Here is a 15,672-nt window from a genome sequence, read left to right on the forward strand (position 1 = left end):
ATGCAGAAGCCAACCAGTCAGAGTCGAGCAGTTCCTGGCGATCACCCTCTTCTGACACGCACCGTCTTGAATACGTCAACTGGTTTCGACCAAAGTCAAAAATCAGGAGGCTGAGAGAATTCCAGAAGGAGGCCAAAAATACGAACCAACCTTCCATCGCAATGTTGGACTAACTTAGCTGAATCAATAATTCTCTTGTCTTTCTCGTAAACGGAGAGAAAGTTCCCTCGGCACGCTTGCCGATGATAAGGGAAATGGATGGGGAAGTGCAGGGGGTTACAGAGGGTCAGAGGCGCAGACACTATCGGAGGCTAAGGCTGGACCCCTGAAAGCCCGCCCGGGCAGCTGTCTGACTGTCAATGAGTGCCGCCGCCTGGTCTGGGTTGGTTCATGTTCATGCAAGCAAGACAATCTCATCCCTTCCCTTCCATTCGATCCCAGAGTTTTGGTTTAACTAACAAAGTCATCCTTTTTGTGTCACCACAGGGAACCCTAGACTATTGACGATCAACAATTCAATCTCAGCTTTGACTCTCTTTCTTTCTTTTGTCTCGATGATCATGATTAAACCTCAAGTATCCCTTGACTGTTAGCGACTCTTGGACTCTTGGATGTTAATCATCTCCATAGCTACAAAAGCAAACACGAGGTTTGCTAGACGAACAACGCTTGGCGCATGTCACCAGTCTATCGGGTCCATATCCATCAAATTTGCGTATACTCTTGGCATCTCTACACTAACAAGCCCTCTTACTATGTGAGTGATAAACTGTTAGTCAAGCTTCGGGCAATTAACGAGGTGTCCCCTGCTCATTTTACGGTCCCTCTTTCAGCCCGCCGCATGTTGATATGGCATTTCCTTTTTCGTCTGTTCTTTTTCGCTACTAACCGTTGGCGAAAAGAATTGACCGTTCACGACGTCACAAATCTTCATTCGAGTTGTCACAGTATCGTTGGAGATAGGAAAGGCCGAAGAAAAAAACACGAGCTGCATCACGAGAACCCCAAAAGAACGATCTGGCTCAGCGCAGCCACACTCAAAACTTCTAATTTTGTCCATTGACTTGGCCACTCTGGGCTTAGCTCTTGGCAGTCCCGTCGGCCAATTCTTTAGGGATGCTACCTAATGATCTTCACCATCCGATGCTTCTATCAGAAGATCAATTGCCGCCGCATGTCAAAGTCACATGGATCAATTGTAGGTATTTACAGCATCTAGTCTAGGTCATCCCGAGATCTAACCCAAGTTGAGCTCTTGTGGCGAATCAAGAGCATTGCCGTCTCTCTAATGTAACACGATCTGGGGGAACGCGCTTGAAGGATGGTCCCTGAATCTTTGGTCCGTCTAATTGGTGAGATGCATGATTAAGGATTTATATAATAGTTAACAATCAACTTAATATTCAGAATTACTCTATTTGTTTCTATTAGCTCATCCTCTGTTTCAAACTGTGGCACTTCCATTCCAACAAGAAAAGACATCTGTTTGCATAAAACACAAGCTGAACACTGAAACTGCGTCAATTACTGAGTCCTAAGTTTTTACCAACAGAAACAATCTTCACAGAAAATACCATTTTCAGTGCTTGTCTGTAAATCATCATCAAAGTCCCTGCTTACTATTCTCCCTCTTTGCATATGCCAAGTCTCCACCCCTTGATCTAAAACTAACCCTGAGTTTCAGAATCTAAAGATCTCGACGAATCATCTCCTCCAAAGGCAAAGTCATGATTATCCCTTAAGAAAGGAACTTGACGCGCGGTTTTGTTCTTTTTTTCTTCCATGTGAGAGATTTGTATTCCAATATTGATGCGTTGGTTGTGAATCAACGTCTGTTTGGTGGGTATTGGCCTATCACGATTCATCACTTGGGCTTCGACGTTTGCGGCTTATACTTTTCTTCACTGGATTATCGTTACGTTTAGTTCCGCTTCGTCTTCAATCATGTTACCGGTTAAACGTTAACGTTAACGTTAACGTTAATCGGCTCGTATAGCTACTCGGCCGGTCATTTCCCCTCACGACCGATATCCGGCAACGGTACCTTGCATAACTATACGACCGACATGTGCCAAATCATGAACCCTGCACGGCGATCTTAACACCCAATCTTTAATATTCCAAGTTCGTTAAAAAGCATGATAGCATCCTTTGAATTCGTCAATAACAGTCAACAAGATCGAATGTTCTTCTCCAGTTGTCCAAGCTGCCAATAAAAGACAAGTTTCAGATCCCACACTTCAACTTCATGCATTCGTAACCCGAGACGAAACATCCGCGTATCATTGCTCCTTCAAGGGTGTCATATCATACGGGTTGCCCTTATCTGAAACCGGGCATCATAATGAATGACAGGGTTGTACTCTTCAACTTTCGCATCAGATCGATTACCCCAGTCTGCACATTAAATGACCTCCTTACAATTAAGGAAGGAGTTTAATAGACTTTGCAGGGGAATAGCATGGATACATAGGCATGATATGGTCAAGTGATGAAGGACTTGACATGGCTAAGCGATTTTGTTCTGTTTCCAAACAGGACGGGCTCACTTTGTCGAGTCGGCAGTACAAACAAGTAAAGGCACTAGAGGCAGTCCATTGGAGAACAGTACGACTCAGTATGGTGAGATGACATCAAATTGGTGTACTCGATTTGATGTTTGTTACTAATACCTCTTTCCGTGGTGGCTACCCTAGACTTACACACCATGTTATTGGGAGAGTCATAAATCCATACACACGTCTCCTCTTAATGCCACGGGTTCAGCAATTACTTCAAAAAGAAAATAGTTGTGTCTTAGTCTTATAAGGTTCTTTGCACAACAATGTCTTCGTAAAGCTTTGAAATCCCGAGTTCCCCAAGTTAATTTCATGATTGACATGGCAATACTAATAAAGCGTTCGAGACACCAAACACACATGTCTTTAGATCATTTCAATATATGAGAAAGCTTCCTAATCGTCGGTTATGGAGGTCGTAAAGTTAATACATGTCTTATGCTACAACACATAATTCAGATCCTCAGCGGTATGACGGTACCCAATACCAGGCTCATAGAAGTAGACCATATTGCATAGACTTCTTTGAAGAGAAAGTTCACAGGAAATCAGATACGGTAGACTCACTGTTAGTGCTGTGGAGGAGGAGGAGGATATGAAAAGCAGGTTTTGTATTGTTGAGACAGCCTGCTAGTCTACAACAATATCGATCTCATGCAAGAGGAATAACAACCAAGTAAATTTCGTCTTCAAAGATAACCAAGGACATATATTCCAATTATTCAAAAGAAGACTGCGTTTTCCCAAATAGGTGAAGTTGCGGACGAAAAGGTGAAATACTGGTTGCAGCATCCAACTGCACTACCAAATTAGGAAACAGAGTATCCCATTTTTGTCAATATAGGACTAATAAAAGATTCTTTGTGATACAGTCAACCGCCAAGGTATGATAGTGGCGATGTTATTGGCGAGTGCCATGACAAAACCCATTCACCAGCTTGCCGCACCACACCACCACTCTGTCAGTAACACACCGACTGTCATCCAAAGACTCAAAAACAAGACCTTGACATTACATGCTTAAGCACAGACACCCATAACATTCCTGTCAAGCTGACTAGCAGATCTATCTCCAGTCAGCTGGGCCTCAGTGACTCATCTATCAAACCCCAGGATCGTCGGGACGGAACTTAGCCTCGATCGCGGCTACACAAGTCCCGGCCAGACTCAGTACTAGAGTAGACTATTGATGGTTTACAGCCTTCGACTTGTACCTTGCATATACTAAGATAGCCTCGAGTGCGGGAGGGAAGATGCCTGTGGGTAAGACGGAAGGAAGAAAGAGGTGCAGCTTAACTTACGCTAGCTAGACCTGCATTAGCACCATGAGAAAACTCAATGGCAGTTCTTTGAAGTGCGTGTTATATAAATGTGTGTATAGAATCTGGTTTAGTTTGCTATTGATCTGATGTCAATGAAACTTGAAGGGGGCCAGTTCTTTGTTGAACTTGGATGTAAGCAAACAGTATGCAACCACTTCTTCAAGCTGATCGATCGACAGGAACACAAGATCGATGTTAGAAGAGAATGTCGTCAATGTCAAGTTCCCCATGCCCTTGTCATTATCGAGTCCAGCGGGACGGAACGGACACCCCGGTCTGTCGACATGCAAAAGATCTAAGTGACAGCTGCACAACACGATTCATGGCTTCCGATACTGTTCGGCTACCCATCACTTCCCTCTTCAGCCCACCATCATCGTGTGATCAACAATGCTAAACATCATCAGACCAAAAGAAAACAGCACCAAGTGGAAATAAAGTTATCGTCCCAGTGGCGTACGCCGCGGTTGCAACGGCAGTCCCAGGAACCAGGCATAACTCTTTGATCACAACTACCCTGACCGTAACTTGTAAGGAGACAAATAGTCCAGACCGCGTCATAGTGCCACCCCGTTGAAAAAGTTTACAGCCACTGTTTTGCATCTTCTCTTTCTGCTACGACGGTTAAATGGTGTTGACGCTACCAAAATGGAAGATCGTGGCGTCAGGAACCGTTGGGCAGGTCTCTAGCGTCAGGGGTCGTGACGTCTTTCTATTGGGAGGGACCGTTTGGCTTAAACGTCTGGGGCTGAGAAGACGCCGGATTCGGTTAAACGCTCGACTTGTCTTTTGTTCTGGAAGGGTTGAGTGTGTGGTGTAAGTAATTCAGTCTGTGTAAGTGAAAGAAAGCCATAAGCTTGATTGATAGAGAGAAAGAGGAAGATAGAATAGTATATAGAGCTCACGAGATCAGCTGTTCAGATCACTCTCATTCTTGCCCAGTCCATTCATTCATTCACTTGTTCCAAAATGGCCTGGCCAAAGTCTTTCGTTCTTTTGATCGCCATTACTGGTGTTCAGGCAGGTCCTTGTAAGCCTCGCTCTACCTATCCAGTACCTCAGTCACTCTCTTCCAAGACCACCACTGTCGCTTCTTCAGTCCCTTGTTACGGTCCGAATTGTATTCCTTGCTACGGTCCAGACTGTAGTTCTACCACATTCCTTTCTGCAAACACCAAAGTTACTTCCGTGCCTTGCTACGGACCGCAATGTAGCTCCACCACTCTCGCTTCTTCAGCTACTTTACCATGCTATGGCCCGAACTGCATAGAGTGCTACGGCCCTGGGTGTAGTTCTACGACTCGTGTTTCTGCCAATACTATGACTACCTCTGTACCGTGCAATGGTATCAACTGTATTCCATGCCGCGGTCCAGGCTGTCCTTCAACTACTTCCCTTTCTGCAAACACTAGAACCACGTCTATGCCCTGTTATGGTCCAGACTGCAGCTCTACCACACTCGTTTCTGCCAACACAAAGACTACATCAGTACCATGCTCTGGTCCCAACTGCACTCCCTGCAACGGACCAGACTGCAGCACCGGAACTGGTTCTACCACTCTCACTTTGACAAACACAAAGACTACTACCCTACCATGCTATGGGCCGGATTGTAGCTTTACTACCCTCGTTTCTGCAAACACGATAACTACCTCTGTACCTTGCAACGGTCCCAACTGCATACCCTGCTATGGCCCGGATTGCAGCACCACTCTTTCACAAACCACCACAGTCTCTACCGGAACAGAAAAGACCTCGGCTACAGCCTCTTCAGGCACCACGACCATGCCCTCTGGATCTACTTCGTCTTCTATGTCTACCTCCGGCTCACAAACAGCTGTGACCAACAGCCAATCTACTACCAACACTGAGACTACAAAGGGCAGCTCTACCACAACAGGCACTGCTTCTACGCAAACTGGTTCTTCCAGCACAACCCAACAGACCTCTACTGGTACCACACTCACTGCAAAGACTGATACAACTGGATCAGCCTCCACCAACACTCAAAGCAGCTCAGCTACATTGAGCACTACCGCTTCTTCAAGCACAACAGGCTATCCAGATACCTTTACATCTACAAACACGCAGAGCCAGACTACTGGCACCGGCACTGGTACCTCCCAGACATCGGGTCTAAGCACTACAGTTACCTCAGCTACAAGTGAAGGAAGCTCTACTGCTCAGAAGAGCACCACAGGCAGCGATACTTCTAAGACGACAGAGTCTTCGCAGACTACATCTATTCCTTATGGTCCTGGTTCTTCGACTACAGCTGGTGGTTCTTCGGGTTCTACCACTGGAACTGCGACTGCTATGACTGACTCCTCCACTACCGGTGCTTCAACAACTGGCACTTCTATAACTGGCTCTTCAAGCATGGGATCCTCGACGACTGGTTCGACTGATACTTCTATGACTGGTACCACCAACACTGGCTCATCTACAACTGGATCCTCCACGACTGGCACCTCAGTGACAGGTTCTTCAACGATTGTTTCTTCAACCACTGGTTCCTCCACAACGGGTTCTTCAGCGACTGGTACAACCGGTACTTCTATGACTGGTACCACCACCACTGGCTCTTCTGCCACCGGTACCTCAGCCACTGGTCCGACAGATACTTCCATGACTGGTTCCTCTACAACAGGCGCCTCAACATCTACCGGCGGATCTACGACTCAAACAAGCGGAACTACATCTGGAGCCAGCTCATCAACCAGCATTTCCTCAAGCCAGTCCAGCGGCTCTACCACACAAACCACTGGAACAACCTCTGGAGTCAGTTCATCCACCACAAGCCCTTACTCAGTCCCTACCACTGTATCAAGCACAACAAAAGCTTCCAGTGCTTCAACCGGATCAACAACCACAGCGATCTCCTCCACTACCAACTCTGCGCCTTCAAGCACCACTATCAAGCCTTCATCCACCACTTCTCAACCTTCAAGCACAAAGATTACCTCAACAACTGGAATTACATCCGTCCCTTCATCAATGACAACCATGAGCACAAGAACCACCGCCGCATCCTCATGTACAACACAAAATTACCCTCCACCAAAGCCAACTTGCTACCGCTACACTCTTATCGACAAGCCCCCTAAGCCCGAAAAGTGCAACAACCCAGGTATTCGCGGCGGCAGCCAGGCCAAGGTTCTCGGCCAAGGCGACGCAGACAGCCTGGAAACATGCGCAGAGAGCTGCGGTAAGAAGGCGGGGTGTAAGGCTATTGTCTACGGAAACAAGGAGTACGACATGAACAAGCCTTACTGTGACTTGATTGATGGACCACAGGGTCGTGGAAGTTACGATGATAACGACTGGAGCTGGTATGATATGTCTTGTTTTAACCCGGATTGCATAACGCCTGGAAACGATTGCGGTTATTAGACGGTTTAACATTTGATTGTATTTGTTTTATCTAGCCAGAGCGTTTTCTATATTGTATATACCATCTTATTACTATATCTGTTCTTACATGACTTATCAGTTCCAGTCTGATAATGCGGTCAACGCAATGTTTTTGTGAAGCTGTCCCTAGCTGAACTCTCCTATCCGGGGTCCAAAGTACTCGCCTGGACCAAGAGTCTTGAGAAAACAAGACTGAGTTCCATCACATCCTTCGAAAGGTACTCTGTTGCCCCACCAGTCGAGGTTTATATCATGGTATTGCAAAGCAAAAAACATGACCAGTGCTGATAGAGCAATACCAACCGAGAAAGCAGCAGATAAGATGTAGTTATACTGCCAAGAAGCGTTAGTAAATGAACAAGTATCTTGTCTATGAAACATACCTTTGCCCAGAAGGAGAGATATCGCTTCTTGATATACATCCACGACAACCATCCGATCGGCACGGCAGGCCAAATATAAGCGAGGTTATATGGCGCCCATAGCATGCCTCCCGCAAGTAAAACAACAGGATGGATGCTTCGTATAAACTTGACGTTTGGGTACTTCTTACCCAGCCACCAAAAGAGTAAAACGATAGCCACTCCGGCGGGAAAGCCTACCAGGGCCTCGACGTATTGACCCCCAGTCCCAAACAACTTCTTGGGCCCAATAGTTCCCCAGAGCACGGCAGCAGTGAAGAAATTGTTCAAACCAGGACAAGTAAAGCGATACGGAGCATTTGGCGTACACACGCCTTCCAGGCGAATCTGGTACTGAAGAACACCCACAGAGACAAGTGTCGATACAAATGTCGGGATTATTTGTGCCCAGAACGTGAAACGAGGGGGTATCTTGAGATAATGTGCCAATTTCATGTCGGCGCTAAAGTAAACAGCCTGGGCACAGGTGCTAAATCCGTAGCTTTTGAAGAAACACATCGCAATAGCATTACCTTCAACAAAAGCTCCACCAAGAAACTCAGACAAGACGTTCAACGAGACAGGGATTCCCGTTGTAGCTGATATGATACCGACCGGTATAACGAATATCAGACTAAGAATGATACCGAAAGGTACAACTGCTGGCGTAGTATGCGTAGGCCATTGAGAAACGCCGACGATGCCTACAATGAAGGCTATCGCGAGACATACCAGATACCACCACTCTGGAATTTCGCGATAGTTCTTCATAAGACGATTATGCGCATCAGGAACCTGATCATCCACAAGATCATTCTTCCTCGATGAGCGAAAACTGTTGATGAGTCCCTTGAAGCCCATTGCTATCTCATGATGGTGGTACAGAGCACCATACGTGATAGCAGCTGTATATAGCGCGAAGAAGAAAGTGTAGGAACCGACATGAGCAGCTGATAGAAACGCAGGCGAGTACGCTTCATATTTCTCAACGTCAAAGATACCCCGTTCGTCGAGAATGGCAGAGACGTTATACAGTCCACCAAAATGGTCAAACACCCGGTTCGAGTTGATAGGAAGATACGCTGTAGAGTATCCATTTCCGTAGTAGACGCCCAAGATGACGACGCAAGACATCAATACACCACAGAATAAGTTGAAAGTGGTGAAGAATGGCACCATGAGAGGATCACAGCCCAAAGTGATGATATTCCAATCCATCGTGGGAAAAGGATTGATACCCAGGCCAGTATGTCCACCGGTGATATTGGCCAAGTCGCGGTTTTTAGGTGCTATCCAAGCCATCCAGCTAAAGTAGCTCATGCCAGCGAAGAGATAATTCGGTAGCCAGAAGTAAGCAAACATCGCGGCAAAGGCAATATTGAAGAACCTAAAACGTGATGTATTCCAGATCTTCTTGAAGGGTCCCAGCACTGAGATATCGCCCTCATCGTGTAATGCTGTATTCAGAGCGATGCAGACCAAAGTCGTCGGCCAAAGACAGTAGGAAGGATAGACGAGAAATCGTCTGCAAATACCGGCGAGGCCATAGCCGGTGAACTTGGAAGATAGACCAAGCAGTATCTGATATCCGATACTGATCGCATAAGGCTGATTGAAATACTGCGGCAAGTATTGGATCCAGATGACGTAGTTCGTATAAGGCGTTCCCATAGAGATACTCGACATGATAGTAATCAACATATGCTCCTTCTTATTAAACCGTCCAGGATTAAGGCTATGCCTCACACCAAACAGCGTTGGTCCAACATCAGGTAAGGTCTTCTCGAGGAACTTTCCAAAAGGGTAGGCAAGGAGTTGAGGAACTGCTAAACCGACGCTGATCATGGGTTGACGGATCTCGAAGAAGCCGTTGATGAAAGATACGGCGCATGAAAAAATGAGACCTATGAACCAGGCGCGGATTGTAGAGCAGGGCATGTCTGGGTCGTCGTGGTTATTGACTACCGCGCGGACTTCGGCGTATGGTGAGTTGTGTGTTATCAAAGCTGCTTCGATCTTTATTTCTTGGATGAGTGTCTGGTGCTTCTCGGGATGTTTTAAGACATCATCTTGATCTATACTATATCAGTATAAAACATGATATATAGTGGTGGATGAACATACTGAGAAAGTATTCTATCTTTTGTATTACCGAAAGAGGGAAATTGGGATCTCTCTTATGGAGTTTATACACCTTCTTCATCGTCTAATTTCATTAGTTCCTACCATCTTAAGAGGATACGATAATCTCACTTTGTGAACATCTTCGATTGATAATGTTGCTGCAATCTCTCTAGCTTCAAGCAAGTCATCTTGGGTGACATCAAGGTCTTTCTCGAATCCATCTCCAAGCTCATATGCCTCTTGTGAACTAGGAAGTGAATCATCGTGAGACTACAATATTGGCTGATTAGTACAAAATGTTTATACGCAAACAGTAGATACTGACTCTCTCTGTCAACTCGACAACTGGAGTGCTCGCTGGAGTCTCCGACTTCTGTGCCTCCTTTGCCATCGTGACGAGATACTGGTAATCATCAAAGCTTCAGGATATGTAACAAAGGCTCTGCAGCTTCATATAGCAAAGGATATAATAATCGGAAATGTGTCAGCTATAGCTAGCTATATATCCGATCAAAACCTAAAACCAACGTCCATCCTAAGGAGGGCTGATCGGCCGCTCATTTTCGTTATCAGAAATGAGAAACACCTTGCCAAGCAAGTCTCTCCAATGAGCTAGCGGCGCGTCGGGCGAAACATTGCTTATTTGTCTAGGTTTGGGTTGGGGTACAAGGATAAAGTCTATCTCGGCTTGACCGATGGCGGCGATAGATGGTGATGCAGATGCATGGAGTTGCAGCTGACTAGCTATTATGTATGAGTTTACTAAGCTATTAGCGTTATGCTTGATGATTTCAGAGCGGTTGATTTGGTTAACTTTAATGAAGGGTGTTGAGAGTTGGACATGGCATTGGTCAGCCCTACTGGGCTGTGTACTTTGACCCACTGGACGAGCATCTCTCAACCACATGTATCAACCATATTGAACAGATTATTCATCTTGTTTTCTATTTCGATCTTGTTGATCTGGGAATACATAGAACGGAATAGAATAGAATGTGTTAAGACCGGTAACTGGCCTACTCTTACGAGACTACATGTCAAAGCTTGGCCATGGAACGTCATATCTCCACAAGACATGGACAGCATCTAAGACAAGACCTTCACATATCTAACATAATGACAGAGTAGAGATCTCCCACAGTTACAGAATTTATACATTTCACATGTGATTGACCAGAATGTTCATAGAAATAGAAACAATTTGATTGACAATTGACTGATAGGAATCAATGAAACCTGATTAAAAACTCATAACGATACCGACGATATCCCGGTTTGGCGAAAGAAAGTAATTCCACTTTTAATCCATTATTGCATACCCGATTGCCGAAGAGCGATTTCCTTCCAGTGATCACGCTCTGCTTCCAACTTAGCAATCTTCTCTTCCAATTCATCCAACTTCATGGCCTTGCGCTCTCGAGACTTTCGTGCTGCAAGAGTGTTGCGAGCACGCTTCATGGCAATGACGTCGCTGGGATCGTCAATGATGATGGGAGGCAGAGGCTTGTCTCGCTTGCGAGCGTTGACACCGGCCACAGAAGAGTGGCGGGTGGAAGGGGATGTACCCGACTTGCGACGGTTCGTAGGAGGAGACTGAGCATCAGAATCCAACTCTTCAGACTTGGTCTCAGGGGAAGTCTCAACGCTCTGCTGCGCAGGAGCAGCAGGGGCTTCCGAGGGGAAGAGAGAGAACCACTCTCCACCAGGGTTGTCAAACTCGGCGTTGCCAAAGTTAGGAGACACATCATACATATCAGTGAAGTCCGGAGACTCATTGTAGATAGATGGAGAAGTCAAAGCCGTGAGGGCTGAAGAGTTAGGAGCAGACATGAAAGGTTCTTGGAACAGAAGATCCTGAGGCGAGATAGTCGCCATGTTGGCAATGGAGCTAGACGCACTGCCGCTGAAATCAAAGACAGAGGCGACGGCAGGCGAGGAAAAGGCCGTGTGGGCCCCGCCCTCGAAGGCAGTGAACTCTTCGAGTTCGACGTCTGATGATGGTGAGCTTATGGGACTATCAAATGTTTCGATGGGGTACAAACCTGCAGCGTTCATCATCTTGGCGGTTTGTTGCGGGACGCTACCGGTACTCTGGGAAAAGAGAGGTACTGGGGGTCTAGCAGCACGGTTCTGCTTGTGCAGTGCGGTTGATGACGAAGGGGCCGAAGAGGCGTAGAACTGGTTCGTAGGACGGTTGTTTACAGTAGACGGAGAACGACCAAAAGTCTGGAGCAACTGGGCTACTCGTTGATTCTGAACAGCGGGGGAGACAGGCTGTTGGTGACGATTTTGCAGATGAGACGAGTGACGACGCTGGTTTGGCAGCGATGTTGTAGACCGATTAGGGGGCTGATCGAACAAGACAAAGTCCTGTTGTGGTGTTTCGGGACTCTGTAACTGTTGCGCGGGATGGGCCGGCAGGCTGGAATTGGTGGAGGGAAGCCATGGTGATTGGGGATCCGTGGTGAAGACTGGGAAGTCTTGGCCTGAAATGTTGGCGGTTGTGAGAGAACTGGAGCCGAAGCTATTCAAAGCAGTGCTGAAGTTCAGGTCGACCGTGAGGTGAGCTGAACGGGTTGGTGGTTGAGTGGGGATTGATTTGTTAGGGTCCTGAGACGTAATTTTGACTGTGGACTGGGGAACAACGGGAAAGGGGTTGTTTAGAACATCTTGACGATCGGCCTGAGGCTGTATGCTTGATGTAATTGTGTTTGTATGAAAGTTTGGGGGTGAAGAAGGGAAAAAGAGAAGAAAGGAAAGCCTCAGGACGGGAAACGGGGACAATTTGTATTTCTCAGGCAGCAATCCTGAGGAGAGTTTGTGCGTATGGAGCGGAAGGTACAAACCTAGAATAGCGGGTCTAGGATTGACACTAACAGTTATTGCCGCAAATGGGCCCTGTTATTCGTTAGCCGACGCTTTGCGTTGCCAAGTACTGCCAGGACTGCCATCCAAAACGCGCCCTTTGGGTCAGACATGGGTCGGGCTGTGACTCACACTTTTTTACGCTAAATCTGCTTTGGGACTGGCCGAATGTCTTCTGGTGCAACCAAATTCTCATCCTCCAAACAGAAACGGAACAAAATGCCATCAAACCTACTGTACAGCATTGCTAAGCCTCCACCGTTCGTGTCTGTAATGCTGGAGTCCAGTCCTTACAGTGCATTACTGTCTCAGGTCCAGGACAAACATGGGCGCCCTGCCACCGTATTTCCCCCATATTTCTCGCTCTCCTGCCCCGTCCGGGCATTGTTCTTTTGTGTTGCGCTGTAACCTGACTTGTTACTGTCCCATCGCTTTGATGCTGGCGCAGGCAGGCTTGGAATTTAGCGTATCCCGCCGTAAGCAACTGGCATCGCCCCTGCATCCAATTATGCTATTGGCCGAGTTGCAATTCCGCTCTGTTGACCTGCTGTAACTTCTACCAATCATGGGCTCTCTACGGGTACTAAAGCCGTAGGCTCTCCTTCAACCTCCGATTGACGACGACAACAGCGACAACAACAAACCAGTCTCATGTCGCGGATCGTTGCAGCTGACGAGTTAATGATGAAGAGGACAACGAATCCTCTCTGCTAATAGGGGTCACAACGCAGCGCATACGTACAGATAACGGTCTCGACTACTGTACAACACATGCATCTCTGATTTGTCTGTTTCGAAATCTTTGTCTCAGTTTGCCTACCAGTCTGCCTACGCCCTACGGCCCGTCCTTCCATATACCGTGCCTCGTAGGCGATGATCGGTCAAAGAATTTTTGGCGGACTGTTTATTCCTCGTCAATTTCCCCATGTTCCAGTCCTAGTGTCCTGGACCTAACATCCTACATTACCGTCCTAGCCGATCGAGATATCAACATTCTACAATACAGTAGGTGGAATGAGAATTGTCCCATTGTTTCAACCCCATCACACTGTGTCAGATTAAATCCCTCTTCACTTCCATGTTAGCCGCAGCAACGCAATTCGTATTCAAAGCAGGGAGGCTGGTCTAACTAGGCTCGAACCATTTACAAGCCAACAATCGGTGGACATGGGCTGAGTCTGAGGCCTTCATGAGTTCAGCCCACTCGTGTTGGGATTCTTTCTTTCCCGAATTACATGGATGGGAATCTCATAAATCTGGCCTTTTGATTTCCTGCGTATCCGTATCGTGTTCCTGGTTCTTAATTCTAAATCCTAACTCTCCACGACACCCTCTTCGAGGTTGTTTATAAACATCCTATCATAGTCTGTCTGAGACACCTTACAAGGCTAGTCTAAGAAGTGGGTGGTATCGTAAGTCTGCGACTGACAAAGCATCGCAACTTATTTTCCAAGATTGGAAATTCTTCGGACGCGCAAATAGCGACTCAATTCGTCTAGGTTTGGTTGCCGGAGGCTCCTGTTTAGGACTCCGCTTCACCAAGTGCTCTCATGTTAAGTGGTATCTCAATTCCGTACAACGGAATTATTTCACAAATTACAACGACCATGATCTTGATTCCTCATCAAATCTCCATTCTTCAGTCCCCCAGTCTGTCCAAGAATGAATCAGCTTGCTTCTTGGCCCTCCGAGCCGCCATATCCTCCCTCCGCTTCTCAATTTCCCGTCTTCTAGCCTCCTTCTGTTCCTCGCGCACCCGTCGTTGTTCCTCCGTCTTACGCCGCTCTTCCGCGAGCCCCTCCATCTCCGCTGTTCGGGCTTCTTCGTCTTGACTAAACTTGTAGAATCCCGTGCCTTTGGTCCGAATTTCCCAATCCGCATCGTAGTGCTGCGCTGGCGGTGGTGTTGCGCTGCGGTCTCTTTTCCGCGCCAGCTCTTCCATCCTATCCGGATCGTCTGGGTTAAACGCCATCGCTTGTATAGTGTCTCCAACAATAAGGTTGCTCGGCGCGCTGGGTCTTGCAGACATGCGCTCGAGTTCTTCGGCTCCCAATAAGCCGCGTCGGGCTCTGCGATCCAACTTCTCCTTTTCAGATTTGGTGACTTGTCGTACGCGACCGAATTCATCCTCGTACTCGACCATCTCGCCGCTGTCCTGAGCGCCGTCCTCATCACTGCTGGTCTCATAGTCTTCTCTCGTCTCCTCTCCTTCTGCCCATTTGCGATCAAAGTCTATCAGTGGCGCGGCCTCGTTTTCTTTGGCGACATAATCTCCACGCTTCATCGCTGCATAGAGTCGTGCCTTTTCCTCCATTCGTCTCCTGGCTCGTGCCAATTCTTGAGTTTCCTCCTCTGTACCCGCCACCTCCTTTAATTGAAGCTTTTTTGATTCATTAGACTCCTTGCTTCTTTTCGGTTTTGATCCTTTGAATATGTCGTCTTTGCCTTCCTTTGGAGCACGCGAGCGGCCAGCTGTTGTCGCGCCTGACGAGGCGGTTGACATTAATGATGTCAGTTGAGCAGTGAAGTCGAGCGAGCTGGATAATGTTGCATCGCGCTTCTGCTTCTTGACAGGACGCTGTCCATATAGATTCGGGTCTTGTGGCATTTTTTCCAGATATTGTGGTTGTATATGTTTTGAGAAAGTTGGTTGATTTTAATCGCGAATGAAGAGCCAGGTAAATTGTATTCCACCCAAACAGAGTCAAACGAGACCATTGCTCCTCAACCTGAGGCAATCATCATCCCGACTTTAAACAAAGACTCATGCTCAACAAAGTTCATTGTAGATTGACTTACACTTCAAAAAATTGAAAAATTCATGATCTACAAACATCTTTCACATGTTGGTCTCAGCAAAGTGGACTTATCAATCAATTGGACGCCCAATTGGTCGTTCTCAGCCTCCGATGTAGGGTAATCCACCGCGGGGTCTTGCGTGCTCAATAACCTTCTTCAGTGCCCCGCCATCGGAGCTTGACTTTATTC

At 47.0% G+C, this 15,672-nt stretch overlaps 4 protein-coding genes across 4 annotated transcripts; 1 reads left to right on the forward strand and 3 right to left on the reverse strand.

Annotated features, from left to right (window-relative positions):
* Nucleotides 1-5,665: 5,665 nt before the first annotated feature.
* B0J16DRAFT_387210 (uncharacterized protein) lies at nucleotides 5,666-7,273 on the forward strand (the record flags this gene model as incomplete). Its single annotated transcript, XM_046131652.1, has 1 exon — nucleotides 5,666-7,273. The coding sequence occupies one exon, from the start codon at nucleotides 5,666-5,668 to the stop codon at nucleotides 7,271-7,273; it is 1,608 nt and encodes a 535-aa protein (XP_045979957.1).
* Nucleotides 7,274-7,276: 3 nt separating this feature from the next.
* B0J16DRAFT_308425 (OPT oligopeptide transporter protein-domain-containing protein) lies at nucleotides 7,277-10,467 on the reverse strand. Its single transcript, XM_046124879.1, has 5 exons — nucleotides 10,145-10,467; nucleotides 9,949-10,089; nucleotides 9,820-9,901; nucleotides 7,678-9,770; nucleotides 7,277-7,627 (listed from the first exon to the last, which is right to left on the reverse strand). The coding sequence occupies exons 1-5, from the start codon at nucleotides 10,208-10,210 to the stop codon at nucleotides 7,421-7,423; spliced, it is 2,589 nt and encodes an 862-aa protein (XP_045979958.1). The 5' UTR covers nucleotides 10,211-10,467; the 3' UTR covers nucleotides 7,277-7,420.
* Nucleotides 10,468-11,018: 551 nt separating this feature from the next.
* Nucleotides 11,019-12,797, reverse strand: B0J16DRAFT_402746 (uncharacterized protein; the record flags this gene model as incomplete). Its single annotated transcript, XM_046132677.1, has 2 exons — nucleotides 11,019-12,717; nucleotides 12,765-12,797. The coding sequence occupies 2 exons, from the start codon at nucleotides 12,795-12,797 to the stop codon at nucleotides 11,128-11,130; spliced, it is 1,623 nt and encodes a 540-aa protein (XP_045979959.1). The 3' UTR covers nucleotides 11,019-11,127.
* A 1,382-nt stretch (nucleotides 12,798-14,179) lies between these two features.
* On the reverse strand, nucleotides 14,180-15,671 carry B0J16DRAFT_169884 (uncharacterized protein). The gene has a single exon (XM_046122395.1). The coding sequence runs from the start codon at nucleotides 15,290-15,292 to the stop codon at nucleotides 14,324-14,326; it is 969 nt and encodes a 322-aa protein (XP_045979960.1). The 5' UTR covers nucleotides 15,293-15,671; the 3' UTR covers nucleotides 14,180-14,323.
* Nucleotide 15,672: the final 1 nt, after the last annotated feature.

Source organism: Fusarium flagelliforme, assembly GCF_020744385.1.
Source record: "Fusarium flagelliforme strain FIESC 12 MPI-CAGE-AA-0113 chromosome Unknown B0J16scaffold_6, whole genome shotgun sequence".
NCBI classification, from domain to species: domain Eukaryota; kingdom Fungi; phylum Ascomycota; class Sordariomycetes; order Hypocreales; family Nectriaceae; genus Fusarium; species Fusarium flagelliforme.

Bases quoted from the DNA above. Each gene is read 5' to 3' on its own strand.
- B0J16DRAFT_308425 (XM_046124879.1), bottom strand. From the start codon at position 10,210: ATGGCAAAGGAGGCACAGAAGTCGGAGACTCCAGCGAGCACTCCAGTT. The intron at 10,090-10,144 runs GTCAGTATCTAC...CCAATATTGTAG, and splicing joins TTGTCGAGTTGACAGAGAGA to TCTCACGATGATTCACTTCC. The intron at 9,902-9,948 runs GTGAGATTATCG...TAATGAAATTAG, and splicing joins CAATCGAAGATGTTCACAAA to ACGATGAAGAAGGTGTATAA.
- B0J16DRAFT_169884 (XM_046122395.1), bottom strand. From the start codon at position 15,292: ATGCCACAAGACCCGAATCTATATGGACAGCGTCCTGTCAAGAAGCAG.